General features: G+C 46.2%; 1 protein-coding gene across 5 annotated transcripts in view; it reads right to left on the bottom strand.

Annotated features, from left to right (window-relative positions):
- ERI1 (exoribonuclease 1) overlaps positions 1 to 7,767 on the bottom strand; it is a 308,911-nt gene extending 301,144 nt beyond the window's left edge. Inside the window, exons 1-2 of one of the 5 annotated variants that reach the window (XM_029602203.1) lie at positions 7,531 to 7,767; positions 6,426 to 6,598 (exon numbers count right to left, since the gene is read on the bottom strand). In XM_029602203.1, the coding sequence (XP_029458063.1) occupies positions 6,426 to 6,478 (53 nt within the window). In that variant the 5' untranslated portion in view covers positions 6,479 to 6,598; positions 7,531 to 7,767. Of the gene's footprint in view, positions 1 to 6,425; positions 6,599 to 6,882; positions 7,213 to 7,530 lie in introns of those variants that run through there. The other 4 variants (XM_029602185.1, XM_029602176.1, XM_029602167.1 and 1 more) reach the window with 4 other exon arrangements.
- Between the last annotated feature and the right edge of the window lie 6,042 nt (positions 7,768 to 13,809).

Here is a 13,809-nt window from a genome sequence, read left to right as displayed (position 1 = left end):
TAGCAGCAAATTCATTGTTACAGTACAAAAATGTAATTGTGGAATGGTGGTGCGTTCCACTGCGTGTCAATGTGTCAGTGCGTAGGCATTCAATATGGCTGTGCGTTTCAATGCTGGCGTTGTTAATCAGAAGTTTTTAGTTTTCTCATATCTTCTATCCCAGTGTCCTCCCTATGCTTATCTTTCTATTCTCTAATACCATGTTAATTATTGTTCTTACTTGTCTCCTATATATTATCTGTTATTTAAAAGTTACATTGGAACGCATGATAAAGTATGAACTCCCTTTTTCTGACGCAGTTTATTTTGAAGCTGTCTCTGGGAAAATTAGAGGAGAAATGATTAAGAATGGGACCTTTGTTAAAGCTTTGTTAAATATGCAGGGCATAGCAAGCGGCAAGATAGGACAGCTGCAGTTCTGACTGTGGGAATTACAGGATGCCGTTTGTAAAAAAAAAAAAAAAAAAAAAAAACAGAGAAAACAAAGACTTAATATTAAAAAATTTTGATTCAGTGGCAGGCGCAAGATAAGGATTATTGGAAGTTGTGGGCAAGAGAAGGGGCCACTATGCAAGATTAGGAACAAGAGCAAATATGAGTCGGCCCAAATGATAAAGTGGTAGCCCACACACACACACACATATATATATATATATATTGCAATTATGTTCTTTTACCACTGGTGGGGGCTGGGCTCTGGCTATTACCATATGTTCTTAGTGTTTGCAATGTAATTGGTACAAGGCTTCCAAGGGTTTGATCATCACTCCTGCACACCTAAAGCCTGCAGATCCAGGTTGACTTTATTGAATTAACCCAATGCCAAACTTACAAGTATGAAGGAAGCAATGTTTTGCAGCTTCTCAGCCTCGTCAGAACTGATTTGCCTCCAGGCGCAGGTCACCTATTCAATTTCCAGATGGACTGTGATCTTTTCATCGTATTTTGAGATATATGGGAACAGGGATCAGGAAGAGAAGAAAAGGGCCCGTCCCTGCAACCAGGAACTTAATAATAGACCCGACATCCGAAAGAAGCTGCAGAAGGCCGAGGGCTTTGAGGGCATGAGCCTCAGCCAGTTAAAAGCTATAGCAGACCAGGTATGTGGAAATAGAGAAGTGGAAGAGAAAAGAGAAAAGCAAGTAGAGACATGAAGGAGAAAGTGACTGTTAGCCGCCGCTCTCGAGGACACTCGGACGGGAAGGAGCCAAGACAATGGCAGACCGCGAAGAGGAGGGGGAACAAGACCCCCTTTGGGAAAGAATCAGTGTGCGTACTGCAAAAATGAAGGCCATTGGAAGAGAGACTGTGAAGAATGGCAAAAGAAATACGGGAGCCCTGCAGTGAATACTAACGACAAAAATGGACCTGCACTGACACAAAGGGGCCGAGGAGGAAGGAGATCGGACAACCCCCACTGGCAGATGGCGGGGGAGGCGACAAGGAGCATACAGCCTGAAGAGATCGGGAGGGAAGAATCCCCACTGACCCTCTGGTGGAGATCCACGAGGTAACACAACAAAAATCAGGGGCCTGTTGGACTCAGAGGCCAACGATCTGTCATGACTGCACCAATCGGCCCCCCCGACGAAAGAGACTGTTTCTATAGTGGGTGCCTCAGGTCAGGTACTCACTGCCCCTCTGCAGAAAGAATGAACTATACAAGTAGGCGGGACCATGGTATCCCTTATCGGACGGGACCTGCTGTGTAAGCCTCAGACCACATTGAGATTTCAACCAACAGGGGAAGTTAAAGCCTCCTTCGGGGACCATCTGTCCCCTCCAAGAAGAATGGAGACTACATCTTCCCACAGTCGAACGAACCATCGAACATCGATATGAAAACAACACCCCCCTCAACGAAAAACGAAGACAACTGATGGATAGTGTACCCCAAGTATGGCCCGAACAGAACCCGGGAGGAATAGCTATCGACACTATCCCCATATGGATAGAGATGAAACAGAATGCACAGGTGATCAATCAACCTCAATACCCCATTCCATATATGGCCAGGCAAGGAATCCAGATACATCTGCAGAGACTGTATGATTTGGGCATTCTCCGGCGAATCCGATCTGCTTGGAACACCCCTTTGTTACCCGTAAAGAAACCTGGATCTAATGATTATCGGCCAGTACAAGATTTAAGGAGAGTAAACAATCAAGTGGCAGATCTAGTAGCCCTCGTACCAAATCCATATTCAATCTTGGCTCAAGTCTCTCCTGCATCAAAGTGGTACAGTGTCATTGATCTCAAAGATGCTTTCTTCTCCGTCCCAGTAGCGGAGGAATGTCAGAAGATTTTTGCCTTCACATGGGAAAATGCACACACTGGAATAAAGCAGCAGTACACATGGACTCGCTTGCCTCAAGGGTTCAAGCACTCACCTACGTTGTTTGGTGAGCAACTGGCAAAAGACTTGAAGATGTACCAAGTCATGTATGGGCCAGTGATACAGTATGTGGACAACCTTCTGTTGTTTCAAGAAACGTATCTTGAATGTGCAGTAGCCACCCTCCACTTGCTAAAGACGTTGTACTCCAAAGGATACTGTGCAAGTAAAAAGAAGGCGCAAATTTGTGAATTGGAAGTGGAATATTTGGGCTTCCAAATCCGTGAAGGCACTCGTTGTCTTGGAATCTCTCGTACTAGTTCAATACGAGGTCAACCTGTACCCACTTGCAAGAAAGAGCTCCGAGCGTTCCTTGGAGCTGCAGGATACTGTAGACTGTGGATTGCTAACTATGCAGTTATTGCCCAACCCCTGTACGACAAGTTACGAGGAAAAGAATCGGAATCTCATCCCTTCCAGTGGGAAGGACATGAACTAGCAAATCTGCATCAACTGAAAGACGCCTTGATTGAACCCCCTGCTCTAGGGTTGCCAGATGTAATGAAACCATTTCATCTATACGTCGATGAGAAGAAAGGAATGGCCATTGGGGTATTGACTCAAACTCTAGGCTCGTGGGAACGACCTGTTGCATATCTGTCAAAAGGAATGGACAATGTTGCAAAAGGATGGCCAGGTTGTCTTCGAAGCATTGCGGCTGCATGCTTACTAATTCCAGAAGCCGTCAAAATAACTTTTGGTCAAACTCTGAACGTAACAACTCCCCATACTATTCAAGGACTACTAGAGACCCATGGACCAAAATGGATGACTAATTCACGTCTCGTCAAGTATTAAGCCTTACTGTGTGAAACACCTGAACTTCAAATACAAGACAGCAAAACTTGAACCCGGCCACTCTTATGCCGGCACCTGAACCAGTTGCCCATGATTGTGAAGAAGTCATGACTACAATACATTCCAGTAGACCAGACCTGAGGGATCAACCCTGGCAAGGAGCTTGGACTTTATTCACTGATGGGAGCAGCCAAATCATTCATGAGATACGTTCTGCTGGATATGCTGTTGTATCCGAAGATGAAATCGTTGAGGCTCAACCTCTTCCCCCAGGAACGTCTGCACAAAAAGCTGAACTAATTGCCCTTACTCGAGCTCTGCAGTTGGCAGAAGGAAAACTGTAAATATCTATACAGACTCTAAATATGCCTTTCTTACAATTCAAGTGCATGGAGCATTATAGAGGGAAAACAACTGAACAATCAGGCTTCAGGCAGTCTTGGAGCTCATCACCAACGACTGCTTTCGCTCTTAAACTCTGGGCAAAACAAAATACCAAAATTATGACTGCAGTGTACCAGAATAGATTGGTTTTAGATTACCCTCTGGCCCAGGAAGGAGGGTTTGTGGAACATTTAACCTCTCCAATTGTTGTTTACAGGTATATGACCAAGGCAAGGTTATCCAAGACATCACTGATCGCATGATCTCTGCCGCGTTCGACACGGTAAACCACAATATCCTCATAAACCGCTTAATGGAAATAGGCATATCCGGCTCTGCACTGCTCTGGTTCACATCCTTTCTGAACAACAGACACTACAAAGTCAAAATAAATGACAAAGAATCTCACTCCATTCCATCAAACCAAGGTGTACCTCAGGGTTCGTCTCTTTCCCCTACCCTGTTCAATATATATCTACTCCCTTTATGCCAGCTACTCAATAGTCTCAATCTCACCCACTTTATATACGCGGACGATGTACAAATCATAATCCCCATCTCAGACCCCATCTCTACTCTAAATTTCTGGAACAACTGCTTACACGCCATCAACCTTCTGCTCTCGAGTCTCAATTTGGTCCTAAATACTTCCAAAACGGAACTACTGGTTATCTCCCCTTGTGACAACAACCCCCTCGCAAATAATGCTAGCATCCCATTAGCAAACCAGGTCAGAGATCTTGGGGCCACCCTTGACTCTAGAATGAATTTCAAAAAATTCATTAACGCCACAACCAAAGAATGCTTCTTCAAGCTACAGGTCCTGAAGCAACTTAGACCGCTCTTACACTTCAAGGATTTCCGTTCGGTGCTTCAAGCCATACTGTTTTCAAAGATCGACTATTGTAATGCTCTATTACTTGGTCTGCCCGCTTCGTCCACCAAACCTCTTCAGATGCTGCAAAACGCAGCGGCTAGGATCCTTACAAACACTCGTCGCAAGGACCATATCACACCAATACTAAAAATTCTACACTGGCTGCCCATCCAATATAGAATACTTTTCAAGGCTCTCACCATCATCCACAAATCAGTCTACCAGCAATCCACTCTCCAACTCACCTTCCCACTTGAATTACATACTTCCGCAAGACCGATCAGAACTGCCTACAAAGGTTCGCTCAAGGCCCCCAACAAATCATCGGTCCACAACACTATTCACAAGCGAGCTCTTTCAACAGCAGGTCCACTACATTGGAATTCACTTCCACAAGACTTACGCCAAGAACAATGCCATTCAACTTTCAGAAAGAAATTGAAAACCTGGCTTTTCGCAGAAGCCTACCGCTGAAGGATCTCCTCAACCATCACTGACTCTCACTCCCCCACCCCTCCCCAATCCCTTCCCCCCACCCAACCTCACCCTTTCCTTCTCCCTCTGGACATACCAGGCTAATAACTGCCTAGGATAAACCTATGTTTTGTATCTTACAGTTTTTGTTGATTTATATATTTATCTCTCTCTAATTGTTTCTTAGTTTAAACTCTGTACTGTCTTCCATTGCCCAGGTTTTATGCTCCCTGTTTAATGTAACTTTACTTTCTACCTTGATGTTAATTGGTTTCCCCTCAGTTACATTGTAAACCGGTACGATAAGACCTAGTCTTGAGCATCGGTATAGGAAAAGAAATTAAATAAATAAATAAATAAATGGTCGAAATGGCTCACGTTCCTGACCAGCAGTGGAATAGTGCTTGGGACTGGACCAATGGATTCCGTGGTTGGTTTTCCATGATCGGTGGATTTAAGAGCTTGTTTGTTATCCCAGCCAGTTTAATTCTGTTTTGTCTTTTAGGACCCTGAATTATTCCTTTCTTGCTCAAACCGCCTTCGTCGGGTGATGAAGGACATTGCTGAACGCAAAACAGCCACGCAGCTCCTGTCACTGTACATGTATTCCTCTGAGCCTATAGAACCTGTTTAACCATCCTCATGTTTTATCCTGGGCCATCTTCCCATACATGACAAGTTCGGGCTACAAAGGGGGGTGGAGCCATTAGGGCCCATCTGTTTCAAACCTGTGAAGAAACCATCGGACTGTTTGGGAAATTAGGGCCCCCTGAGAACTCAAATTGCTAATTTTTCTTGTTTCTGTTTCTTTCAGCTCCACAGTTGCGTTGTGATGGTGTGATACTTTTCATAGAGAATGATAAGTATCAAAGGGGGGAATGAAGGAGTCTGAAGGCTTCAACCTGACAAAGGACTTCATGTACCAGAATTCCCTGCTTCATGACAGGTTTACTTACAGTCTGCAATACAGCTGTAATTAGGACATTGAGAAACCCTCTGTCAGCACATTTTCATTTTTTTGGCTTCGCTGTTCTTATTCTCTGATAAGCTTTCACTGCTGTAACCTAGATTAGAACAATGGATGTATTATGTGATGGGCTGTATTACTGCAGACTCGCGAATTCCTTTCCAGAACTGCAAGTCCCAGCAGCCTCTCCTGCAGAACATGGGAGAAGTTTCACGAAAGTTCCAGGGTGTCTAGGGAGGGGGTCAGCAGCCCCTTCAGCCGGAATATGCTTGCTCAGCAATGCTTAGAACGCATGTGTAAAAGATAAGAACTGTAAAGTGCATAAGAGTCTGCTCCTGAAGGGGAGGGGCATGCAGTTGTACTGAGCCTTTGTCTTAGCTGCATCTTGCTGGCAATAAAAGTCTATCTTTACGGATCAGTTGTCTGGGCCTCCTTACTGACTAAAAAGAGACGGTTACACCACTAGTACATTTTTTTTTTAAAGACTACACAGAAGAGTAAGAATACAAACACAATCTTCCCCGATGTACCTGTTATCGAGTTTGAATTCAGCCAGTTTTTTTCTCAGCTCCTCTCGGCTCATTCTATTGACGCGGCCGTTGGCAGCTGCCAGCTCTTTGTACACGGGGTCGCTATAATCGCCAACTGTGATGGAATTAGTTCTCTTTTCTTCTTGGCCATCAAATCTACACCGATGCCTGTCCTAAACAAAGAGTTGTCAGTAAGTTGAAACACAAAACAATTTACATAGGTGCCTTATTAAAAATAAGAAATATGTAACCCAGACCAGCCAGGTTACATGAAAGCGCATTTAACATCAGAAGAAGTCCGAAAGGAATCAGCTCCTCGAGGCTCTGAAAAATGGAGCAGCAGCGAGAGCCGCTCCGTCTAGAAAAACCCTGAACAGCAAGGAGCGCACAGAGCAGCGGCACGCGATATGAACGCGCGCGCCAACGATCTTAAGCCACTTAAAGAGATCCCCCCTACCTTCTCCGCTGTCACTAGAGGAAGCTCCTGCCCTCGCAAATCTCCCTCTGGTACACAACTTCGATTTTCTTTTTCATCCCCCATCTCGCCGCTCTCAATTAGTAAAGTTGGCGCCTCAGCGAACGTTAAATTCGTCATTTCCGGTTCCACCTCCAAGACTATAGGAGATCGACTGGACCTTGTGTCCGGTTGGCCAAGATAATAAGGTGCCAGGTTCACAAGGAGAGCAGGCCTCTTTTGGCTGTAAACACATGACCTAAGTGAGGGGAAGGGGGGATGGAGGAGGATGGTGAGTGAAGTAGATAACTGGTGAAGCAAAGGTTGGGGGGGGCGATGCAGGGAGGTTAGTAGTGCTGGCTGATTTGTCAGCCGTTAATATCATTCAAGGTGCTGGCTGGGTGCTATTGGTCACATGGCTTGCCACGTAAGGAAAAGGGGGAGGAGTTGAGATGGGAGAGGCTAGTGTCATCCTGCTGGCATATCTGCAGCTGTTTGGTAGTTTTCTGGGTCTACCCTGCTTGTTATTGTTCTGATTTTAATTTTCCTTCTCATATTCTGTTTTAATTGTAAGTACTCTTATCCTTTTCTCCTCCTGTAATTCATGGTTTCTTTTATTTGCCTGTTGCTTTTACCTCCCTTCTCCCTTACCCATTCCTGTCATGGAGTCAGAGGAAGCAGCCATAGCTGGGGATTATGTCAGTGAGGAGCCAAGCTGTCTCCTGGCTGTAGTGCTCCCGTCGTTCCTGTGGCCTCGGTGGGCGCCGGGATTGCCCTTTTTCCTCCTGGGGACGTGGGGGCCCGTTTCGCCCCCCTTCCTTCAATATTTCCGTGCCTGTACGTGCAGAGACGCGTGCAACTCTCCCTGAGGCTGCTGTCTCTTGAGTTTATTTCGTCGGCTCGTTCGGAGGGGAGGGGCGGCCCGAGGCGCACACAGCCGTTCTCGCTCGGAGGGGGGGGGCGTTCCTCTGGAGTGATTCCGATGGGGAGGGGGCTACTGCGGTGAGAGCAACTTTGTGGAGCACTCCTTGGCTGCCTCAGGGTTTAAATGGAACTGCTGAATCTGTGCAGCTGGCTGAGCAAGGGAAGCAGGGCTCGGCCAGGGGAATTAGGAGTGCAGTGAATGTGGGTGCGATGGGGTTGGTCGGTGAGGGTGGATTCCGAGGGACAGAAGGACGGTGGATGGACTGGGAGGGACCTATTTAGGCTGGGGAGGGAGGCGGGGGCGGCCGCCCCCTTAAAGAAATATGGGAGAAAAGGGACAACCAAAGAAGGAAGGGAATTTCTCACATTTCTCTAGCGCCCCCTAATGAGGGTGCTAGAGACTAGCAATAATAGGGACAGAGGAAGGGGGGTGGGGTTACCAAAACAAAGAGGCCACTAGGTGGTATGTAATTTGCTACAGTACATGTGGCCTAAAGCACCCTCACACTCCACTTACCTGAGGACCGAAGAAAGGCAGAGGACACCAACTGGCTCAGGGACCGGGGAGCCTCACCCACTTTCTGGGAGCCACCGCAGCCAACCGGCTAGAAGGCACCAGCTCTGGTGCGCTGCTCACCAGACACGGCATGGCAGCCATCCCCCTTGCAGCAAGGGGGGGAGGGGACCAACAACCTCAGGGTTAGGGGGCCCGCAGTATGCCGCCACAGGGGCGGGGAATGGGGCAGGGAAGGAGGGGAGGCCGCTGACCAAAAACGGGGGAGGATCCCTGTTGGGACTAGGAGAGGACCCAGCTTCACCCCCTACTTCTGGGAGGGTGACAATTAGTTTGTACGGTTTGGTGATTTCAGGGGTGCATCTGAGTGATGTCCGGTGGGGGGAAGGCGTATGGATTGGCATGGGGGTATGGATTAGATGCGACCTCAGTGTCCGCCCCTCCCAGAGGGTCGGTACAGCGGCAGTAGGGAGGGCGGATTCCTGGTGGGGAAGCGGTGTGGGAAAACATACGGCATAAGAAATTGCCATGCTGGGTCAGATCAAGGGTCCATCAAGCCCAGCATCCTGTTTCCAACAGAGGCCAAACCAGGCCACAAGAACCTGGCAATTATCCAAACACTGAGAAGAACCCATGCTACTGATGCAATTAATAGCAGTGGCTATTCCCTAAGTAAACTTGATTAATAGCCGTTAATAGACTTCTCCTCCAAGAACTTATCCAAACCTTTTTTGAACCAAGCTACACTAACTGCACTAAACAAATCCCCTGACAACAAATTCCAGAGCTTTATTGTGCGTTGAGTGAAAAAGAATTTTCTCCGATTAGTCTTAAATGTGTTACTTGCTAACTTCATGAAATGCCCCCTAGTCCTTCTATTATTTGAAAGTGTAAATAACCGAGTCACATCTACTCGTTCAAGACCTTTCATGATCTTAAAGACCTCTATCATATCCCCCCCTCAGCTGTCTCTTCTCCAAGCTGAACAGCCCTAACCTCTTCAGCCTTTCCTCATAGGGGAGCTGTTCCATCCCCTTTATCATTTTGGTTGCCCTTCTCTGTACCTTCTCCATCGCAACTATATCTTTTTTGAGATGCAGCAACCAGAATTGTACACAGTATTCAAGGTGCGGTCTCACCATGGAGCGATATAGAGACATCATTTCATTTTCCGTTTTATTAACCATTCCCTTCCTAATAATTCCTAACATTCTGTTTGCTTTTTTGACTGCTGCAGCACACTGAGCCGACAATTTTAAAGTATTATCCACTATGATGCCTAGATCTTTTTCCTGGGTGGTAGCTCCTAATATGGAACCTAACATCGTGTAACTACAGCAAGGGTTATTTTTCCCTATATTCAACACCTTGCACTTGTCCACATCCACATTAAATTTCATCTGCCATTGGAATGCCCAATCTTCGAGTCTTGCAAGGTCCTCCTGTAATGTATCACAGTCCACTTGTGATTTAACTACTCTGAATAATTTTGTATCATCCGCAAATTTAATAACCTCACTCGTCGAATTCCTTTCCAAATCATTTATATATATATATTGAAAAGCACCGGTCCAAGTACAGATCCCTGAGGCACTCCACTGTTTACCCTTTTCCCACTGAGAAAATTGACCATTTAATCCTACTCTCTGTTTCCTGTCTTTTAACCAGTTTGTAATCCACGAAAGGACATCGCCTCCTATCCCATGACTTTTTAGTTTTCGTAGAAGCCTCTCATAAGGGACTTTGTCAAAAGCCTTCTGAAAATCCAAATACACTACATCTACTGGTTCACCTTTATCCACATGTTTATTACCCCCTTCAAAAAAATGAAGCAGATTTGTTAGGCAAGACTTCCCTTGGGTAAATCCATGTTGACTGTGTTCCATTAAACCATGTCTTTCTATAAGCTCTACGATTTTAATCTTGAGAATATTTTCCACTATTTTTCCCGGCACTGAAGTCAGGCTCACTGGTCTATAGTTACTCGGATCGCCCCGGAGCCTTTTTTAAATATTGGGGTTACATTGGCCACCCTCCAGTCTTCAGGTACAATGGATGATTTTAATGAAAGGTTACAAATTGTAACTAATAGATCAGAAATTTCATTTTTTAGTTCCTTCAATACACTATGATGCATACCATCCGGTCCAGGTGATTTGTTACTCTTTAGTTTGTCAATCTGGCCTACTACATCTTCCAGGTTTACAGTGATTTCGTTCAGTTCGTCTGACTCATCACCCCTGAAAACCATCTCCGGAACTGGTATCTCCCCAACATCCTCATTAGTAAACACGTAAGCAAAGAATTCATTTAGTCTTTCTGCAATGGCCTTATCTTCCCTAAGAGCCCCTTTAACCCCCTTGGTCATCTAATGGTCCAACTAACTCCCTTACAGGTTTCTTGCTTCGGATATATTTAAAAAAGTTTTTATTATGAGTTTTTGCCTCTATGGCCAACTTTATTTCAAATTCTTTCTTCGCCTGTCTTATCAATGTTTTACACTTAACTTGACAATGCTTATGTTTTATTCTGTTTTCTTCAGATGGATCCTTCCAGTTTTTGAAGGATGTTTTTTTGGCTAAAATAGCCTCTTTTACCTCACCTTTTAACCATGACGGTAATCGTTTTACCTTCTTTCCACCTTTCTTTATGTGTGGAATACATATGGACTGTGCCTCTAGGATTGTATTTTTAAACAATGTCCAAGCCTATTGAACACTTTTAACCTTTGCAGCTGCACCTTTCAGTTTTTTCTAACTATTTTCCTCATTTTATCTAAGTTTCCCTTTTGAAAGTTTAGTGTTAGAGCTGCAGATTTGCTTATTGTCCCCCTTCCAGTTATTAGTTTAAATTTGATCATGTTATGATCACTGTTGCCAAGTGGCCCCACCACCGTTACCTCTCTCACCAAATCCTGCATTCCACTAAGAATTAAATCTAAAATAGCTCCCTCTCTTGTTGGTTCCTGAGCCAATTGCTCCATGAAGCAGTCATTTATTACATCCAGGAATTTTGTCTCTAGCAAGTCCTGATGTTACATTTACCTAGTCAATATTGGGGTAATTGAAATCTCCCATTATTATTGCACTGCAAAATTGGTTTGCTTCCCTGATTTCTCTTAGCATTTCCTCATCTGTCTGACCATTTTGTCCAGGTGGACGGTAGTATACTCCTATCACTATACTTTTCCGCAACACACATGGGATTTCTACCCATATAGATTCTACTGAGCATTTACTCTCTTGTATGGACTCTATACCCTCCCGGACATAAAGTGCCACACACCCACCAAGTTGATCCTCCCTATCATTGCGATATAATTTGTACCCTGATATAGCACTGTCCCATTGGCTATCCTCCTTCCACCAAGTCTCTGTGATGCCAATTATGTCAATCTCATCATTTGCTGCTATATACTCTAACTCTCCCATCCTACTTCTTAGACTTCTGGCATTGGCATACAGTCATTTCAAAGTGTGTTTTTTGTTTGTATTAACCTGCTTTTCAGTTGTTTGGGATAATTCAGAAATCATTAGCTTCGGTGATTTTTTACATATAGGCATATGGACTATGTTTGCTTTTAATAGAACCTCTCTGTTGGGATACCCTAACTCTCCTGTTTCATTAGTATCCTTCAAGGATACATTTCTCCGAACCATGCACTGTTGAGTGACTATCGGCTTTCCCCCTTGTTCTAGTTTAAAAGCTGCTCTATCTCCTTTTTGAAAGTTAGTGCCAGCAGCTTGGTTCCACTCTGGTTAAAGTGGAGCCCGTCCTTTCGGAAAAGTCTCCCCTTTCCCCAAAAGTTTCCCTAGTTCCTTACAAAACTGAGTCCCTCTTCCTTGCACCATCGTCTCATCCAAGCATTGAGACTCCGGAGCTCTGCCTGCCTCTTGGGACCTGCACGTGGAACAGGAAGCATTTCAGAGAATGCCACCCTGGTCTCAGGGAATGGGAGATGATGAATTTTTCTCTGCGGGTTTTAGTGCAAGGAGGGGGCTGTATGGCACAGGAGGGAATGCCACCTTGGATCGGGGATGCAGGGACTTCCCAAGGGAGGGGCCGAGAGGCAGGATTGGCTGTTGGTGTGGTGCCTTCTGCTGTGGTTTCTTCTGTTCCTTCCCAGGAGGTTCCAGATCTGGGGTTTTCTGATGGGCCCAGCACTTCACGGCATGAAGGCGGCAGAGTGCCACAGCTTTAGCTGAGCAGCAGACGTCTGCAGCCTGGGATGGGGCAGCGGGTCCAGCAATGGGGGAGGCTAAAACTCCGGGTGAGTTTACTGAGGGAGATCACAAACCCAGTAGTGGGGTATCAGGGTGGTGGTAGCTGTGAGTGACAGAAGTGGGGGGACTGGACCTGGTGCAAAGAGCCTTCTGAGTCTGAATTGTGTGGCTGGGAGACCGTTGGATCTAAGAAAAAAGGAAGAGCTAAGTATTCAAGGAAGCATAGTGGGTCAAGCTCATCCGATACGTCCTCTTTGACCTGATCAGATAGTTCAGTGCCTCCATCAGAGAGTAGGTCAAAGGAGTGGGGTTCTTCGAGAGGTGCTCTGGTGAATTTGACAGAACTTTGGCAAGAAGTGCCGAGTTCCCTGTATGTACCCGGATCAGTCCAGACTCCTGGGTTTTGCCTCCCCTCCAGCAGATGGAGACAGAGAAGTTTAACGGACTCCGTCCTGTACCCCTGAGGTGCTACTTAGAGTCTGTCAGTATTTCTCTGTCTCCAGCAGATGGTGGAGGTGCAAAACCTTTAGTCTGGGTTTGGTTTTAGGTTTTTAGTCTGTTGGTATTCATTCCTTCAGGAATCTTAAAAAGACAAGGATTTAGTAAAAAAAAAAAAAAAAAAAAGCAGAGAGAAGATATCTCTTTAAGCCTCCCAGAGGGTTGCTTGATCCTGGTGGGACCATCCCCCCTGATAGCAGAGGCTCTGGAGCAGAGGGTTGGGTGCCCTGTAACTGCCCGCGGCTGAGGGCGATACCGGGGAGCCCGGTTCACTCACCCTCTGAAGATCTGCACACAGGAAAAAACAAACAAACAACGCTGAGGTGATTTATTTAATTTCAGAGCCGGCCTCTTTCAGCCCTCTGGGGCATTTTCGCCGTCCTTTTCAGTTCCTATGAGCTTCTGGGGGTTTGGCTTGGTCACACTGGTTCTTTTTTCGGGCCCCGATCCTAACTTAGCTCGGGGATCATGCCGCATGGTGCAGCCTGTGGGCCTGAGTTTGTACCGGGTGCTTGTCGGGAGGGGAAGGCTCTTCGGGGAAGCCGATTCCGGCGAAATCGCATCGCAGTAGCTCTAGAGCACGCAGGGACCCTGGGAGGGCAGAATTGCTGCGGCAGCCTCAGGACCCTTTTCTCCTCAGAGCAGGTACTGAAGCCTTACTGCAAACGTTCAGGGAGCAGGAGAAGGCTGCCCTGGGGGAGGGGAGCTCCCTGCCACCTCTTTCGCCGCATCCTTCTGCCCCTGGGGGGGGGGGGGGGGGCGACTTGCAGG

Source organism: Rhinatrema bivittatum, chromosome 1 (genome assembly GCF_901001135.1).
Source record: "Rhinatrema bivittatum chromosome 1, aRhiBiv1.1, whole genome shotgun sequence".
NCBI classification, from domain to species: domain Eukaryota; kingdom Metazoa; phylum Chordata; class Amphibia; order Gymnophiona; family Rhinatrematidae; genus Rhinatrema; species Rhinatrema bivittatum.
This window is presented reverse-complemented; position numbering and strand designations above follow the sequence as displayed.